At 44.1% G+C, this 12,823-nt stretch overlaps 1 protein-coding gene across 1 annotated transcript; it reads left to right on the top strand.

The window, feature by feature from the left end:
- Positions 1 to 2,467: 2,467 nt before the first annotated feature.
- Positions 2,468 to 4,909, top strand: ID2 (inhibitor of DNA binding 2). The gene is made up of 3 exons (XM_004373080.1): positions 2,468 to 3,000; positions 3,313 to 3,376; positions 4,172 to 4,909. Exons 1-2 carry the CDS (start codon positions 2,653 to 2,655, stop codon positions 3,367 to 3,369), a joined length of 405 nt encoding a protein of 134 aa, XP_004373137.1. The 5' UTR covers positions 2,468 to 2,652; the 3' UTR covers positions 3,370 to 3,376; positions 4,172 to 4,909.
- Positions 4,910 to 12,823: the final 7,914 nt, after the last annotated feature.

Raw genomic sequence — 12,823 nt, 5'->3', positions numbered from 1 at the left:
CTTTTCAATGGGGGGCGTCCTAGTGGGTAAGCCAAGGGGGAGGACAGTATCTCCAGCCCCCACAGGAAGCCTTTCACACCTTCCCACCACACAGATCTTAGCAAATCCAGGGCCTTTCTGGACCGTTAGAACTTTAGCGGTCTCAAATACAAACATTCATATACACAAATTGACAGAGTGTTGAATGCCTTTTAATTTACAAAGAAAATGCTCCAACGCCACGCCTTTCCCCCCTCCACGAAAACATGATTTTAAAGGTAATTTTGTTTGGGGCTTTCTGGGACACATAGTAATTCGGGTTATGGGTTGTTTTTTTTTTAATGATTAACTTATATAGCTTCATAATACCCATTAAAATGATCTTTAAATGGATGTCAAGCTGGGTAGCATGCCAACAGACTCGAATTCGACAATGTCAGACACACTGCTGATAGGGCAGCTAAAGAAACCAAAAAACTTTCATCATATTTAGCAATTTTACTACATCAGGGTACAAAAATGATCCTGGGAGAAGGCAGTGCCTTAATCAGCTTCGCAAGGGTGTAAAATAATCCCACACAAGGCTCATTAGAACCAGCCCAGAGCTTCTCTGTTGGGATAATGAGGCTGGCAGGGATGTTCACATACGGTGTCCTTGGAAAAAGCGGAGGAATGCGTCAATATCACACAGCGTCAATGTCCAGGAATCACAATTTGAGAATCCCAAAGATGTTTGTTTACATTGGCTATTATTGTAAAATAGTCAAAGTATAATATGAACCAAAATAGTGTCAAAACAGAATCTGTTCCACTGTGGCACGTATGTGACAGAAATACATGCATACAAAGTACATCAAAAGGCTCGAACTGTGGGGGGACTCGGGTAATAAATCACTTCCAGACTTAATATCAGATGAGACTTCGTTGATGGAACACTGTCAGGGACAGAGATGTAGGAGACATTTGTTTCTTCTCCATCTTAATGAGTCTGCAGTGTCTTTTGAAGGTACTGACTGGGGCATATTAACTCTCCTTAGAGGGAGCCGTGCATCTACATCCTCCAAAAGGGGCATCAGCCTCAGCACCACCAGGTACGCTGTCTTAAAAGCCCCGGGCGCCCGCGGGCTGGGGTTGGGCCATCAGAGACCGCCTTGCCCACCAGCTGAGGAATGAATCATTAAGTGTTAAGGACAAAATACTGTTTCCTCATTATTGAGCTTTGCTTTCAGTCTCCAATTCTGCCCTCTTCCTTTTTCTTAAATGCCAAGGAGATGAAGATTATGACAAAAAGTAAACAAGATACTTAATGAATATTCCATTTTCTGGGATTTTCCAGTGTGTCATATTTTAGAGGGCTATGATTTTCAAAACACAATTTACTGTGGTCTTCAGTTAAGGTAGAATTAATGTGTGAATTAACTAAAAAATATTAGAGTAAATAACTGCAAACTTTTATTTAGGCTGAAAGAATGAGCTCTTAAGTTAGGATTTACAGCAAAAACAAACGAAGCGTACTACTTCAGTAGTAGTGCTGAGAAGGTCCAGAACCTCATACATGACAATTAAAGAAAATAGTGTGAGAATGCCGATCAATAGCTAGAGCTACCTACGTGTCACAAGGCTTTAGAAATACTATAGGTGCAAGAATGTGACACCAGAAATCATTATTTGTGCATAATTAATCACATTATTTTGCCACCTACACCTATAGCAGAGACCAGCAGCCTTTCAAGGGCAATGTATGTAAATGTAGTTCCAGTATGCAAATTATCCTAATGATTTCCGATTAATAGGATCATTAAAATAGTCCTGTTCTGTTCTTGAAAAGGAGCACGAAAGTGTCAGTCCTGCTGGAGCTCCTTAGCCATCAGTGTTAAAGGCACAGTTTACAATAAATAATTTTACTGCTTTTTACAATAACTCCTCCCGCTTTGCTCCAGTTCGCAAAATCCCACACGCAACCTGTCCCTGAATGCATGGGGGCCTTTTTTTTTTTTATAAAAAAAAAAAAAGCTTTTACTTCTTTTCTATACTTTTCGCTAGGGAACTTACTTGCATTTTCACTTTCTTTTGAAATGCTTGTTATCTTAATGATATTCCGTGGGTTGCAATGAAATGTGGATTTCCCAATGCTCTCCTGAACTCTCGTGTCGCTGTTGTAAGCTCAACGGTATGGAAAGGCCCGTTTGTGGCACACACTTAAGGCGAGGGTACTGCTGGAGTTGTGGGATTCGGCCTTACCTCACCATTGGAAAATCAGAATTAAAAACGCACACTCTAATTCTCTGCGCCCCTCCCCCGCGCCGGCAGCCCCGCGCCTCCCGGGCTCCGCGCGTACTGTACTCTATTTACCGCCCCGGTAGGCTCCGCCCCGCCCACCCCACGGGGATTGGTTGTGAACGCGGAAGGCCCGAACGCTCGACCAGCTCCCGCGCCTGCCAATGGGGGCGCTCGATCGGCCTGATGGACATACGGCTTCTTACCAATAGGAACAAAGGGAAGCCCGATTGTGTCGCCCTGGTGAATGCTGATAAAAGCCGCCCCGCCAGACTCACGGCTTCATTCTGAGTCGAGCTCTTTGCAGAGTAGTGGTAGCTCAGCAGTCGGCGGAGGTGGCTTGAGCTCCAGGGCAGTTCGCTCCCTTCCTAGTCTTTCTTTACACCCGCATTCAACATGAAAGCGTTCAGTCCAGTGAGGTCTGTTAGGAAAAACAGCTTTTCGGACCACAACCTGGGCATTTCCCGGAGCAAAACCCCGGTGGATGACCCGATGAGCCTGCTGTACAACATGAACGACTGTTACTCAAAGCTCAAGGAGCTGGTGCCCAGCATCCCCCAGAACAAGAAGGTGAGCAAGATGGAAATCCTGCAGCACGTCATCGATTACATCTTGGACCTGCAGATCGCCCTGGATTCGCACCCCACTATTGTCAGCCTCCACCACCAGAGACCGGGGCAAAACCAGTCTTCCAGGACGCCGCTGACTACCTTAAACACGGACATCAGTATCTTGTCCTTACAGGTGAGCCTTGCTCTCGGTGCCCTCAGCTCCACTGCCCGCACCTCCCAGCGACGATCTGGTCTGTCACTAATAGGTCCGTTGTCGAGACGGCTGTAGACCGTAATTTGAAGATCAGCTAATTAACTTTTATTTTCTTAAAAATCTGTAGCTTGAGCTGTGCGTGAAATTGCTAAGTTCTGACATGTCAATGATCTGTCTGAGTCTAAAATGTAGCATAAACGTGTGTAAATGGAACGTGGTGTTTTATGGACTACTATTAAAAGTCTCCTTGAGGTGTCTAATATTGTGCTTTTTATCCTCTTTATCTTGCAGGCTTCTGAATTTCCTTCTGAGTTAATGTCAAATGACAGCAAAGCACTTTGTGGCTGAATAAATGGTGAGTATTTGCTGGTGCCTTCCGTTAGTCAGACTACCTCTTAGTGTGTGTGCAGGCTCGTGTGTGTTTTTCATTTGCTTGTGTGAGGGTACTTGTATTTATAAAATTTTTGGTTTAGTAAATGAATGTTATACTTCGTTGTATCACACGTAGTGCATTGTTTTATTAGACATGAAGGGGCTTCTGGTTCTGGCTACTCACATCACAAAATATTTTCATTTAAAAAAAGAAAATGATGCCAGTAACTTACTATGAATGTGGCGGAGGAAATGCGTATTGGCTTCTGTAGTACATTTAACGTCCAGGCTATTTTCTACTCTTTCTTGGTACTACGAGGTACTAATCTCCACGGTAATTAATCTTATCATCACAAATTCCGTAGTGATCCTCCTTTCCTAAAACTAGAGTCCTCTGGGATTTCAGCTAGCTGAGGGTTGCTACCCTGTCCCTTAAACCCTGTGATGTGGGATCCCCTCTTCACTATCTGTTAACTAAAGGGCTGTTTTCAATCAAATAATTATCACAAGAAGCAGACTGGCGCCTCTGAGTACTGCGTTTGCAGATCCAAATAAGAGATTGCGTTGAGAAGTTTTTCCCTTGAGCCTCTGCTATTTTAATGTTTAATTTGCGATGTCCAGGCCAAATATGTGTGTTGCATCTGGACGCCAGGGTTTGCCCAATCTTGGAGTGTTTAGGTAAATGTTCAAACTGTGGCTTCTCCTGGCGCCAGCCTGCCCACCTCTTTGCCCTTGGGTTATTCTCCTAAACATGTCTTTCTCTCCCAATCTTTTGCAGGTGTTCATGACTTTCTTTGCACAACAACAAATCCACAGGACCTTTTAAGGCGCTGAACTTAGTTTTTCAACCATTTCACAGGGGAGGACAACAACAAATTGAATGGACCTTTAAAAAAAGAAGGAAAACTATCATCTTCCCCAAGGTGTGCTCTGACCTGGACTGATAATAGTTATTTATGAAAAAGACTTTTAAATGCCCTTTCTGCAGTTGGAAGGATTTCTTTATATACTATTCCCACCATGGGGAGCGAAAACGTTAAAATCACAAGGAATTGCCCAATTTAAGCAGACTTTGCCTTTTTTCAAAGGTGGAGCGTGAATACCAGAAGGATCCAGTATTCGGTTACTTAAATGAAGTCTTTTGGTCAGAAACTACCTTTTTGACACGAGCCTACTGAATGCTGTGTATATATTTATATATAAATATATATATATTGAGTGAAACCTTGTGAACTCTTTAATTAGAGTTTTCTTGTATAGTGGCAGAGATGTGTATTTCTGCAAAAAAAAGTGTAATGATGTACTTATGCTAAACTTTTTATAAAAGTTTAGTTGTAAACTTAACCCTTTTATACAAAATAAATCAAGTGTGTTTATTGAATGGTGATTGCCTGCTTTATTTCAGAGGACCAGTGCTTTGATTTTTATTATGCTATGTTATAACTGAACCCAAATAAATACAAGTTCAAATTTATGTAGACTGTATAAGATTATAATAAAACATGTCTGAAGTCAATGCCTGCATTCTGGATGATTTTTAAGTCTGTCTCCTATCTTTTATTCAACCGTTTCTCCCTCATCTCTTCGCCACCTCTTTAGCCGCTAAGCCTTTGGTCTAGTGTGTAGAAAAAAGAGCTTTCTTAGATGAGTGGCCGCTACCACTTTGGGGCCACGGACTGATGCAGCTTTTTAGCAGCGTTGACCAGGACTTGGAAGGCTATGAACAGAAGTTTCTCTGAATCTTTAAGGGAGAGCTATTAGTTCTGTACCTTGAGGCTGAGTTTAAAACCAGGGCTGTAGATTATGGTGACCACTTAGAATCCTAGGGAACAGACCATTGAAAATAAATGTGGAGTAGGGAAACACTGCTTATTTTAGTGGGTAGGACGCTTACCTGGAGTAAATGAAAATCAGGAGGAAAAAGACTGCAGGACTCAGAACGTGACTTAAGATTTAGAAGAAGGGCAAAAAGTCCTCTCGGCTGCTGCTAACACTTGGGCTGTTCTGAGTTACTTGTTTGTCCACTGGAATTAAGTTGCGATATGGCCCTAAATTCTTGAAGCCTTTGAAGGCCTCCCAAAGTCGTCTTTATTTCCTTCAGCCTGTGATTCGCTTAGGCCTCGAGGAGACAGCGACTTAGGCTGGGCTCGCTTTCCAAGATAGGTGACTATGAAATCGCCCTTCACCCTTGACTGCTGCCGCTGGACTGCCCTGGGGAAGGAAAAGTGGGAGGCGGAGGGGAAAGACCTTGCAAGTCATAGAAAAAGTATTAACTATTTCCATTGCTACCCTCATGCGGCAAAAGTTGGACGCTGCTTTAAAATACATATTTAATATAGATGTATTTTTTAACATTCTTTGCGGGGAGGTTCTGGAAAGCTGGTCTGAGGTGGCTGAGAACTGGGGAAGGAAGCGGGTCAGACCCGCGCGGGGGCTGCCTCACCTTGGGCCGCTTTCTCCGGCCCCAGCAGGTGTGTGGGTGGCGCCACCGAGTCTGCACCGGCGGCAGCGTTTCCCAGCCCCAGGCACCAAATCCATCACCCGCCGAGCGCGGGCTGCAGTGAGCAGGCGACTGGGGGAAGGCCGGCCTCCCCGAGTTCCCAACCCCTGGAGCGCGGCCGGGGCGCCAAGTGGGGAGGACCCGGCTCGCCGCGCTGGGACTGCGGGAGCCGCGGGCAATTCCCGGACGCCCGGCTCCCTCTGTCGGCCGCGCCGCGCAGTCGGAGCAGAAGCGGCTTCTGCGGTGCCACGGCTCGCCCTTGGCTCCTCCGGCCCGCGCCGCGGCCCCAGCACCCGACCTTCCTAGCTTTGGTGCTTCCTGAGAAGGTGCAGCAGGTCGGGGGAATGGAGGCCTGAAGCCGCGGCTGCTCGGGCAACTCAGCCCAGTGCTCTGGACATTTGAGCCCCTGCTGAGAGGGCTGGCAGAGGTGCACGCGGCCCTCCCCCGTCCGGGGGTGGGTGGTGAGGGTAACATGGGACCCCTAGGTGAACACAGCTTTGGTCTGGAAAGCATTACATAAGGGTGTCGTTGTTGTTAATATTCATATTCTCAGAGGGAAGCGGGGGGCTCTGGCTGCGGCACTGGGACGGTAAACCAGCCCCAGGCCACCCGGGGTACGCAGTTCATCTCACGCAGATCTGTTTTCAGAGCTGTTAGCTGAAGTCCCCGCTACCTGTTGTCACCTGCACCCAGAGCCCTGCACGCAGGAGCCATCCGTCAATGACCCGTTATCCTCCACGGAAGGCAGAGCCCCTAGCGGGGCAAGGGCGGGAAACACCGGGAGTAGGTCGCTTTTTCCCTGTCCTTGCCTTGCGGGGACAGTGGGGGTGATGGGGTGCAAGGGCGAGTAGCAGAAACCACCCGCTCCGTCTGCCCCCCTCAATCGCCGTGACACCTACGGGCTGTTTGGTGAAGGGGAGCCAGACGTGGTTTTCACGGATGGGCGTGAGGGGGTCTGTCTGATGGTGGGTCTTCTGCAAGGGCCAGAGCCTGCTCGGGTTTTTTGATTTTCCGGGGAAAACAGTGTGGGACAGCATGGCGGGGGCAGGGCCCTTTCAAGCTCCTGCATGGTCACTGGAAGCAATGCACTGTTTACAATATTTTGACAACGACCCAAAGCAAAAGCATCAAAGTAAACGTAGCACGTTTTGGAGTTGGACTTTGGGAGGCTGCGCTCGCATTAGCGGGATTGCGCGGCTGGTGGAGGCCGGGCGCCACCCTCTGGCTAGTGGGAAGAAGGCAGCTCACAAACAGGCGTTCACCGCGGGAGTGAGGGCAGTAAGCACGGGGGAAACGCAGCCTTAACAAATGAATGATGGTGTTGTGAAATACCACATCTCTAGCATTTGTCCGCTCTAGCGTTGTACAATCGTTTCCACATATGGATCCCGTTTCATTTTCACTACTCCATAACATAGGATTTCCGTGTGCAGATTAGTTCCTACCCTAACTCTACGAGATGGTATCCTGGATTTTTAAAAATGTATCAGATACAATCTGAGACCTCAAAGAGATTATGATTGAATTGCGGAGATAAATGAATTGTGAAATCAAATGAAAGTCAGACGCTTTCCCTTCTGTTTCCTTAAATTTTTGTTTAATCTATTTTTATTTATTTCTTAACTGCTTAATAACATGAACCAGGACCTCCAATGTGATGTTAATGGAGTAAGAGGTGAAAGTGGGCTCTCATGCAGCCTCTCCAGATGCCTTCCCCTACTTCCCAGTCAAAACCAGTTTCCCTCTCAGGAGCTCTACAATGGGCTGTGATTGCATCCCTGACACCATCTTGTTTTAGGATGATCTGTGCACACGCCTGTTCCCTACTGAAGCGAAATCTTCTTGGGGCCAGAGATGGGACCTCACATCTCCTTCCTCCAGCCAGTGCTTTGCCTACCATGGGCACCAGATCCATTTGTTTAACTGCACTGAACAGCCTTCCAGAGCCCAGAGGACAGCCATCTGCTGTGTCCATTTCCCTAGCCTATAAGGAAATGGTCTAATTGGGGAGGTTACAGGTTATCTAGAAGAGAGGTGTAAAGGACATTGCTTTTTCCGAGTGCAGCATCGATAAGTCATTTCCATGCTGGTAGATTAGGCTGGAAGCCTTCAGGACCTGCCACCTCACAGATTCCTCACTCCCTGTGGTCTGGTTTTCACCTCTGGACATGTGGACGTGGAGAATTACTATCTGACACATGTTACAAGAAAAGATGTCACCCAGTGTATTCGTTTCTTATTGCTGCTGTAAAAAATTACCACTAACTTGGTGGCTTGAAACAACACAAATGTATCATCTTACAGTTCTGGAGGCCAGAAGTCTGAACTGGGTCTCACTGGGCTAAAATCATGGTGTTGGCAGGGCTGTATTTTTTCTGGAGACGCTAGAGGACAAATTGTTGCCTTACCTTTTCCAGCTTCTAGGATCACTTGCATTCCTTGGCTGGTGGCCCCTTCCATCTTCAAAGCCAGCAGTGGCCCATCAAGTCTTTCTCACACTGCATCACTCTAACACTGACCCTTCTGCCTCCCGCTTCTACCTTTAGGGACGCTTGTGATGACACCTGTCCAGGTTAACTGGCAGAAAGCAAGTAGCAATGGCTCGGGTCTGCCTAGTTTGCTGCTGTATCCCAGGGTCTACCACCATTCCTAGCACGTGCTAAGTGATCAATATATATGTACCGAGTTAATGAATAAATACACTTGAGTAGGTCAGATGCTTTGTAAGTATTGAGTTTCCGTCCCTAGAAATGTTCCAGCAGAGGCCCAAGGGCCATGTGCCAGGGATGCTGTAGAAGATATTCCTGTATTAGATAGAAGCCCAAACTCTAAATCACTTCCCAAGTCCCTTCCGATTCCAATTCTAACTTCAAGCCCACCTAAGATTTTCTTATCATCCATTGAGATGACATACAAATGGATCTTAGAGTGCAGCAAACACTGAGCACACACTGCTGGTGTAAGATTAGCATAAGCAGATCCAGTGGTGGGAGAGACGCTTCAGCTACAACTGAGTATCATACACGTTAAAGTGTGTGCACCACACAGGTATAAAGAATGTACCACAAGAGCACAGATCATGGGGTGATTAATTCTAAATTTGGATTCAACCTTGCCTCAAACATGTAATGGTTAACAATAACTCAGGTGAGTTTTTTGGGCATTAAGCTAAATATAGGTTCAACCTTTCATTCCGTACTGATCTGTGGCCAAACCAAACCAAACCAGTTGCCGTCAAGTCTATTCTAACTCATGGTGATCCCATGTGTGCAGAGTAGAGCTGCTCCATAGGGTTTTCATGGCTGTAACCTTTCAGAAACAGATCACCAGGCCTTTCTTCTGAGGTGCCTCTGGGTGTGTTCGAACCGCCAACCTTTTGGTTAGTAGTTGAGTGTTTAACCACTTGTACCATCCAGGGGTTGCCTATATTTCCCCCCATGCTTTACATTCCAAACACCCAGATCAAAAGAAAGACTATATTCATGCTGTTTCCTTGAGGAAACAAACCTGGTTTGTATGTGTGTTTTGTGGAAACAGTATCACTTTTTTTACTGACACCTGCTCTTATTTGTGGAGCACTTACTCTGCATTAGGCAGTGTGCCAACTAGTTTGTATTAACTATCTCATTTAATCCCCATGACATGACTATGATATATACATCATTATCATCATCATTTTTGAACCTGAGGTTTGAAAAGTTTATGTAACTTGCCCAAGATCACATAGGAAGTAAGTGGCGGAGGCAAGATTCAATCCATCTCTCTCCAAGTTCCGGGGCCTCCCTGATGCCATCTACCCAGTCATATGCCCTTGGGTGAGATGCCCTAGCACCACATAGAGTAATGGAGAGAGCAGACCTGAATCTGATTCCTGACTGTGTTACTTACTGGTTATGAGACTTTGGGCCAATGACTTACCCCCTTTGCGTGCTGGTTTCCACACCTGTAAAATGGGCTACCTCCTACCTTGAGCAGATGTTGCAAAAATTCAATATGGTAAAGCCAGCAAAGTGCCTAGCACACCATGTGGTCGACACTAAGCTCCCAGTAAACACTGGGTTCTTCCCCTCCTCTGCTCTCCGCTCTGGCTGCACCAAGGACGTTGACAGGACTGTCAAGTCCTCAGTTTTACTTCTTCCTCTACACATGCTCTTAGCCCCTTAAACTCCTCTGTATGCAGTAAAACCCATACTGCTCAGGGAAGAAAATAATTACAAGGCTTATCAGTCTTGAATTTAAAATAAAATTTTAGCTATGCACTAGTTATCTATTGCTGCATGACAAATTGCTCCAAAACTTAGTAACCTAAAACAACAAACGTGTATTATTTGTATCTTTTTTGAGGGTCAGGGATCTGAAAGAAGCCTAGTTGGGTGGTTCTGGCTCAGGGTCTCTCATGAGTTTGCAGTCAAGCTGTCGACCAGAAGTGCAGACCTCTCAAGGCACAACTGAGGCTGGAGCGTCGGCTTCCATGTTCACTTCTGCACTTGTTGCTGGCAGGTCTCCGCTCCTCACTGGCTGCTGGCCAAAGATTTCAGTACGTTGCTAGGTGGAGCTCTTCATCAGGCAGTCAGATTTCCCCAGGGGAAGGGCTGAGAATGCCCAAGTGGAAGCTGCAATCTTTTATAACCTAATCTTGCAAGTGACATGACATCACTGTTGGTCACATAGATCAACCCTGGTCCAATGTGGGAGGAGACTAGACAATGGTGTCAATGCCAGGAAGCAAGGATCATCAGGGACCATCTTGGAGGATGGCTGTCACCAAGTATTTTCATTAAACACTTTGTATTGTGAGTGGGGTGGAATCAGGGCCAGCACAGGGGTCCTAATCCCTTTAAGGCTGGTGCAATCAGCCTAGAGATCCCATAATCATGAGCAGTAGCTATAACCCATAGGTTCTCCAAATAGGAAATGCCTCTTTAAAAAAATGGCTAACTTCCTACTGAAGACACCATTTCAGATGCTGTGCTGAAACATTTGGTGGAAAAGGCAGGGATAATTTTGGCCATATAACTCCTTCAGGCATATCTTGCTTTGTCACTAAAACTCTCAATTTAGGAATTATGCTGGCATTTCCTCCAGCTGCTAAAATTTCTAGATGTCAATGGTTTATATGTATCTTTTTAAGTTATGGCTGATATAGTTCAAACTTATTTACGAGACCACAATTAACTTGGTTTTTAAATGAAGAAAATAACATATTAAATAACCACGTATCATAGAACATCATAACTCATTAGATCATTCTACTTTTCCCAAATATTACTCCTACTGATTGACACGCCTGCTCATCTGAAGACCTTGAATTTAAGTAGATAATATTTCCACCTTTAAAGAGGCAGGGATAATTATGGCATTTGTAATACCTTCAGGCATATTTGAAATATGATAGATAGATGATAGATAGATACCAAAAAATCAAACCCACTACCATTGGGTTGATTCCAACTCATAGTCACCCCATAGGGTTTCCAAGCTGTAAATCTTTACAGAAGCAGACTGCCACATCTTTCTCCCGCGGAGCCTCTGGTGGTTTTGAACCGCCGACCTTTCGATTAACAGTCGATCACTTTACCCACTGTGCCATCAGAGCTCTATATAGATAGATAGATGGGTAGACGGATTGACAGATAGATAAATAGATAGATACAGAAATAAAATTCCATTGCTATTTAGAAAACCATATTATTAAAAGTTCTGAAATTGAATGTTGTTATTTAATTATTATTATAATAAACGAAATGGCAAGGTGAAGTACTTTTCAGGTGTAATCACCAAGAATAAAATTCAGGAATTCTTTTTCCCCTCTAAGCTATAATATGGATGCAGCTTGCCCAGAGAGGGATATCTGTTAATTACTGGAAACATATTATACACAATTGATGGTGTTCCCAGAATAACATCTTTTAAGTTCGAGTAGTTGATTGACGTAGGTAATGGAAATGTTTGGAAGTTCCGCTTGGGACTTTTTCACACATTTATACATAGAAAGGTAGTACCTTCTGTGTAAGTAATGTCTAGATAGATGAAGACAGGGCGCTTGACTCCTAAATCTTATGTTGATATGCAATCCAAAAGTAGAGTATGTTGAAGATTTTTATATACTCGAAGATTTTCTGTGTAAGGCCTTTATATTCATAGTTATAGGCAAGAGCCCAAGTTTTCTGAGATTCCAAAGCCAAATCATCAGTGAAATAGAAGAAAGAAAGAAAAAAAAGCCTCTTACGGGAAGCCATATGCAAGAGAGAGAGAGAGAGAGATGGTGGCAGTGTATGAAAAGAAAGCCATTTCTATTTTTTACATCTCTTCCACTACAGTAGGGGTGTAAATTTTAACTGACACTTTCCAACGAAGTAAAAACCATTCTGAAAATTAAAATTATATTATTATTGAAATTACAAATACTTTTATTTCTGATGATCACAATTCAATCTTCCATACTTGTAATTTTTGATAAATATTAAGATAATATTTTACTGGAAATGTCTCTTAAAGAGATAGGTAAGATTGTTTTTCTTCAACTACTTCAAGTTTCCTTAGATGAATATTACTTTTGTGTAAAATGAGACAGAATTCAGCATGAATTTTAATCCTGTTTTTTTATTTGTGTAAGAGCCAAGAAACCTCATTCACATAAATAATAGAAAAGGAAGCAGTTCTGATATAGCAATGTTATTGATTCTTTCAACTTCTTCCAAGTTATATGCTAAAAATTGTACAGTGATTCATCATCAAATATGTTTAATATTCTATCCAATGACCACTCAGTTACATCTGTCTTCAATTTTATTGAAAGCAAAGAATTGGAAATTGTTTGCCTTGAACATTTCCCCAGTTTTTTGAGTCACTGATCTTCTCCATTTCTGAGAAATTTATCAAATGAATATTAATTTTATCTTTTACTCTTTCACTTAGAGGTACCCTGTC

Source organism: Trichechus manatus, unplaced genomic scaffold, assembly GCF_000243295.1.
Source record: "Trichechus manatus latirostris isolate Lorelei unplaced genomic scaffold, TriManLat1.0 scaffold00023, whole genome shotgun sequence".
Taxonomy (NCBI): Eukaryota; Metazoa; Chordata; class Mammalia; order Sirenia; family Trichechidae; genus Trichechus; species Trichechus manatus.
This window is presented reverse-complemented; position numbering and strand designations above follow the sequence as displayed.

Bases quoted from the DNA above. Each gene is read 5' to 3' on its own strand.
- ID2 (XM_004373080.1), top strand. From the start codon at position 2,653: ATGAAAGCGTTCAGTCCAGTGAGGTCTGTTAGGAAAAACAGCTTTTCG. The intron at 3,001-3,312 runs GTGAGCCTTGCT...TTTATCTTGCAG, and splicing joins TCAGTATCTTGTCCTTACAG to GCTTCTGAATTTCCTTCTGA.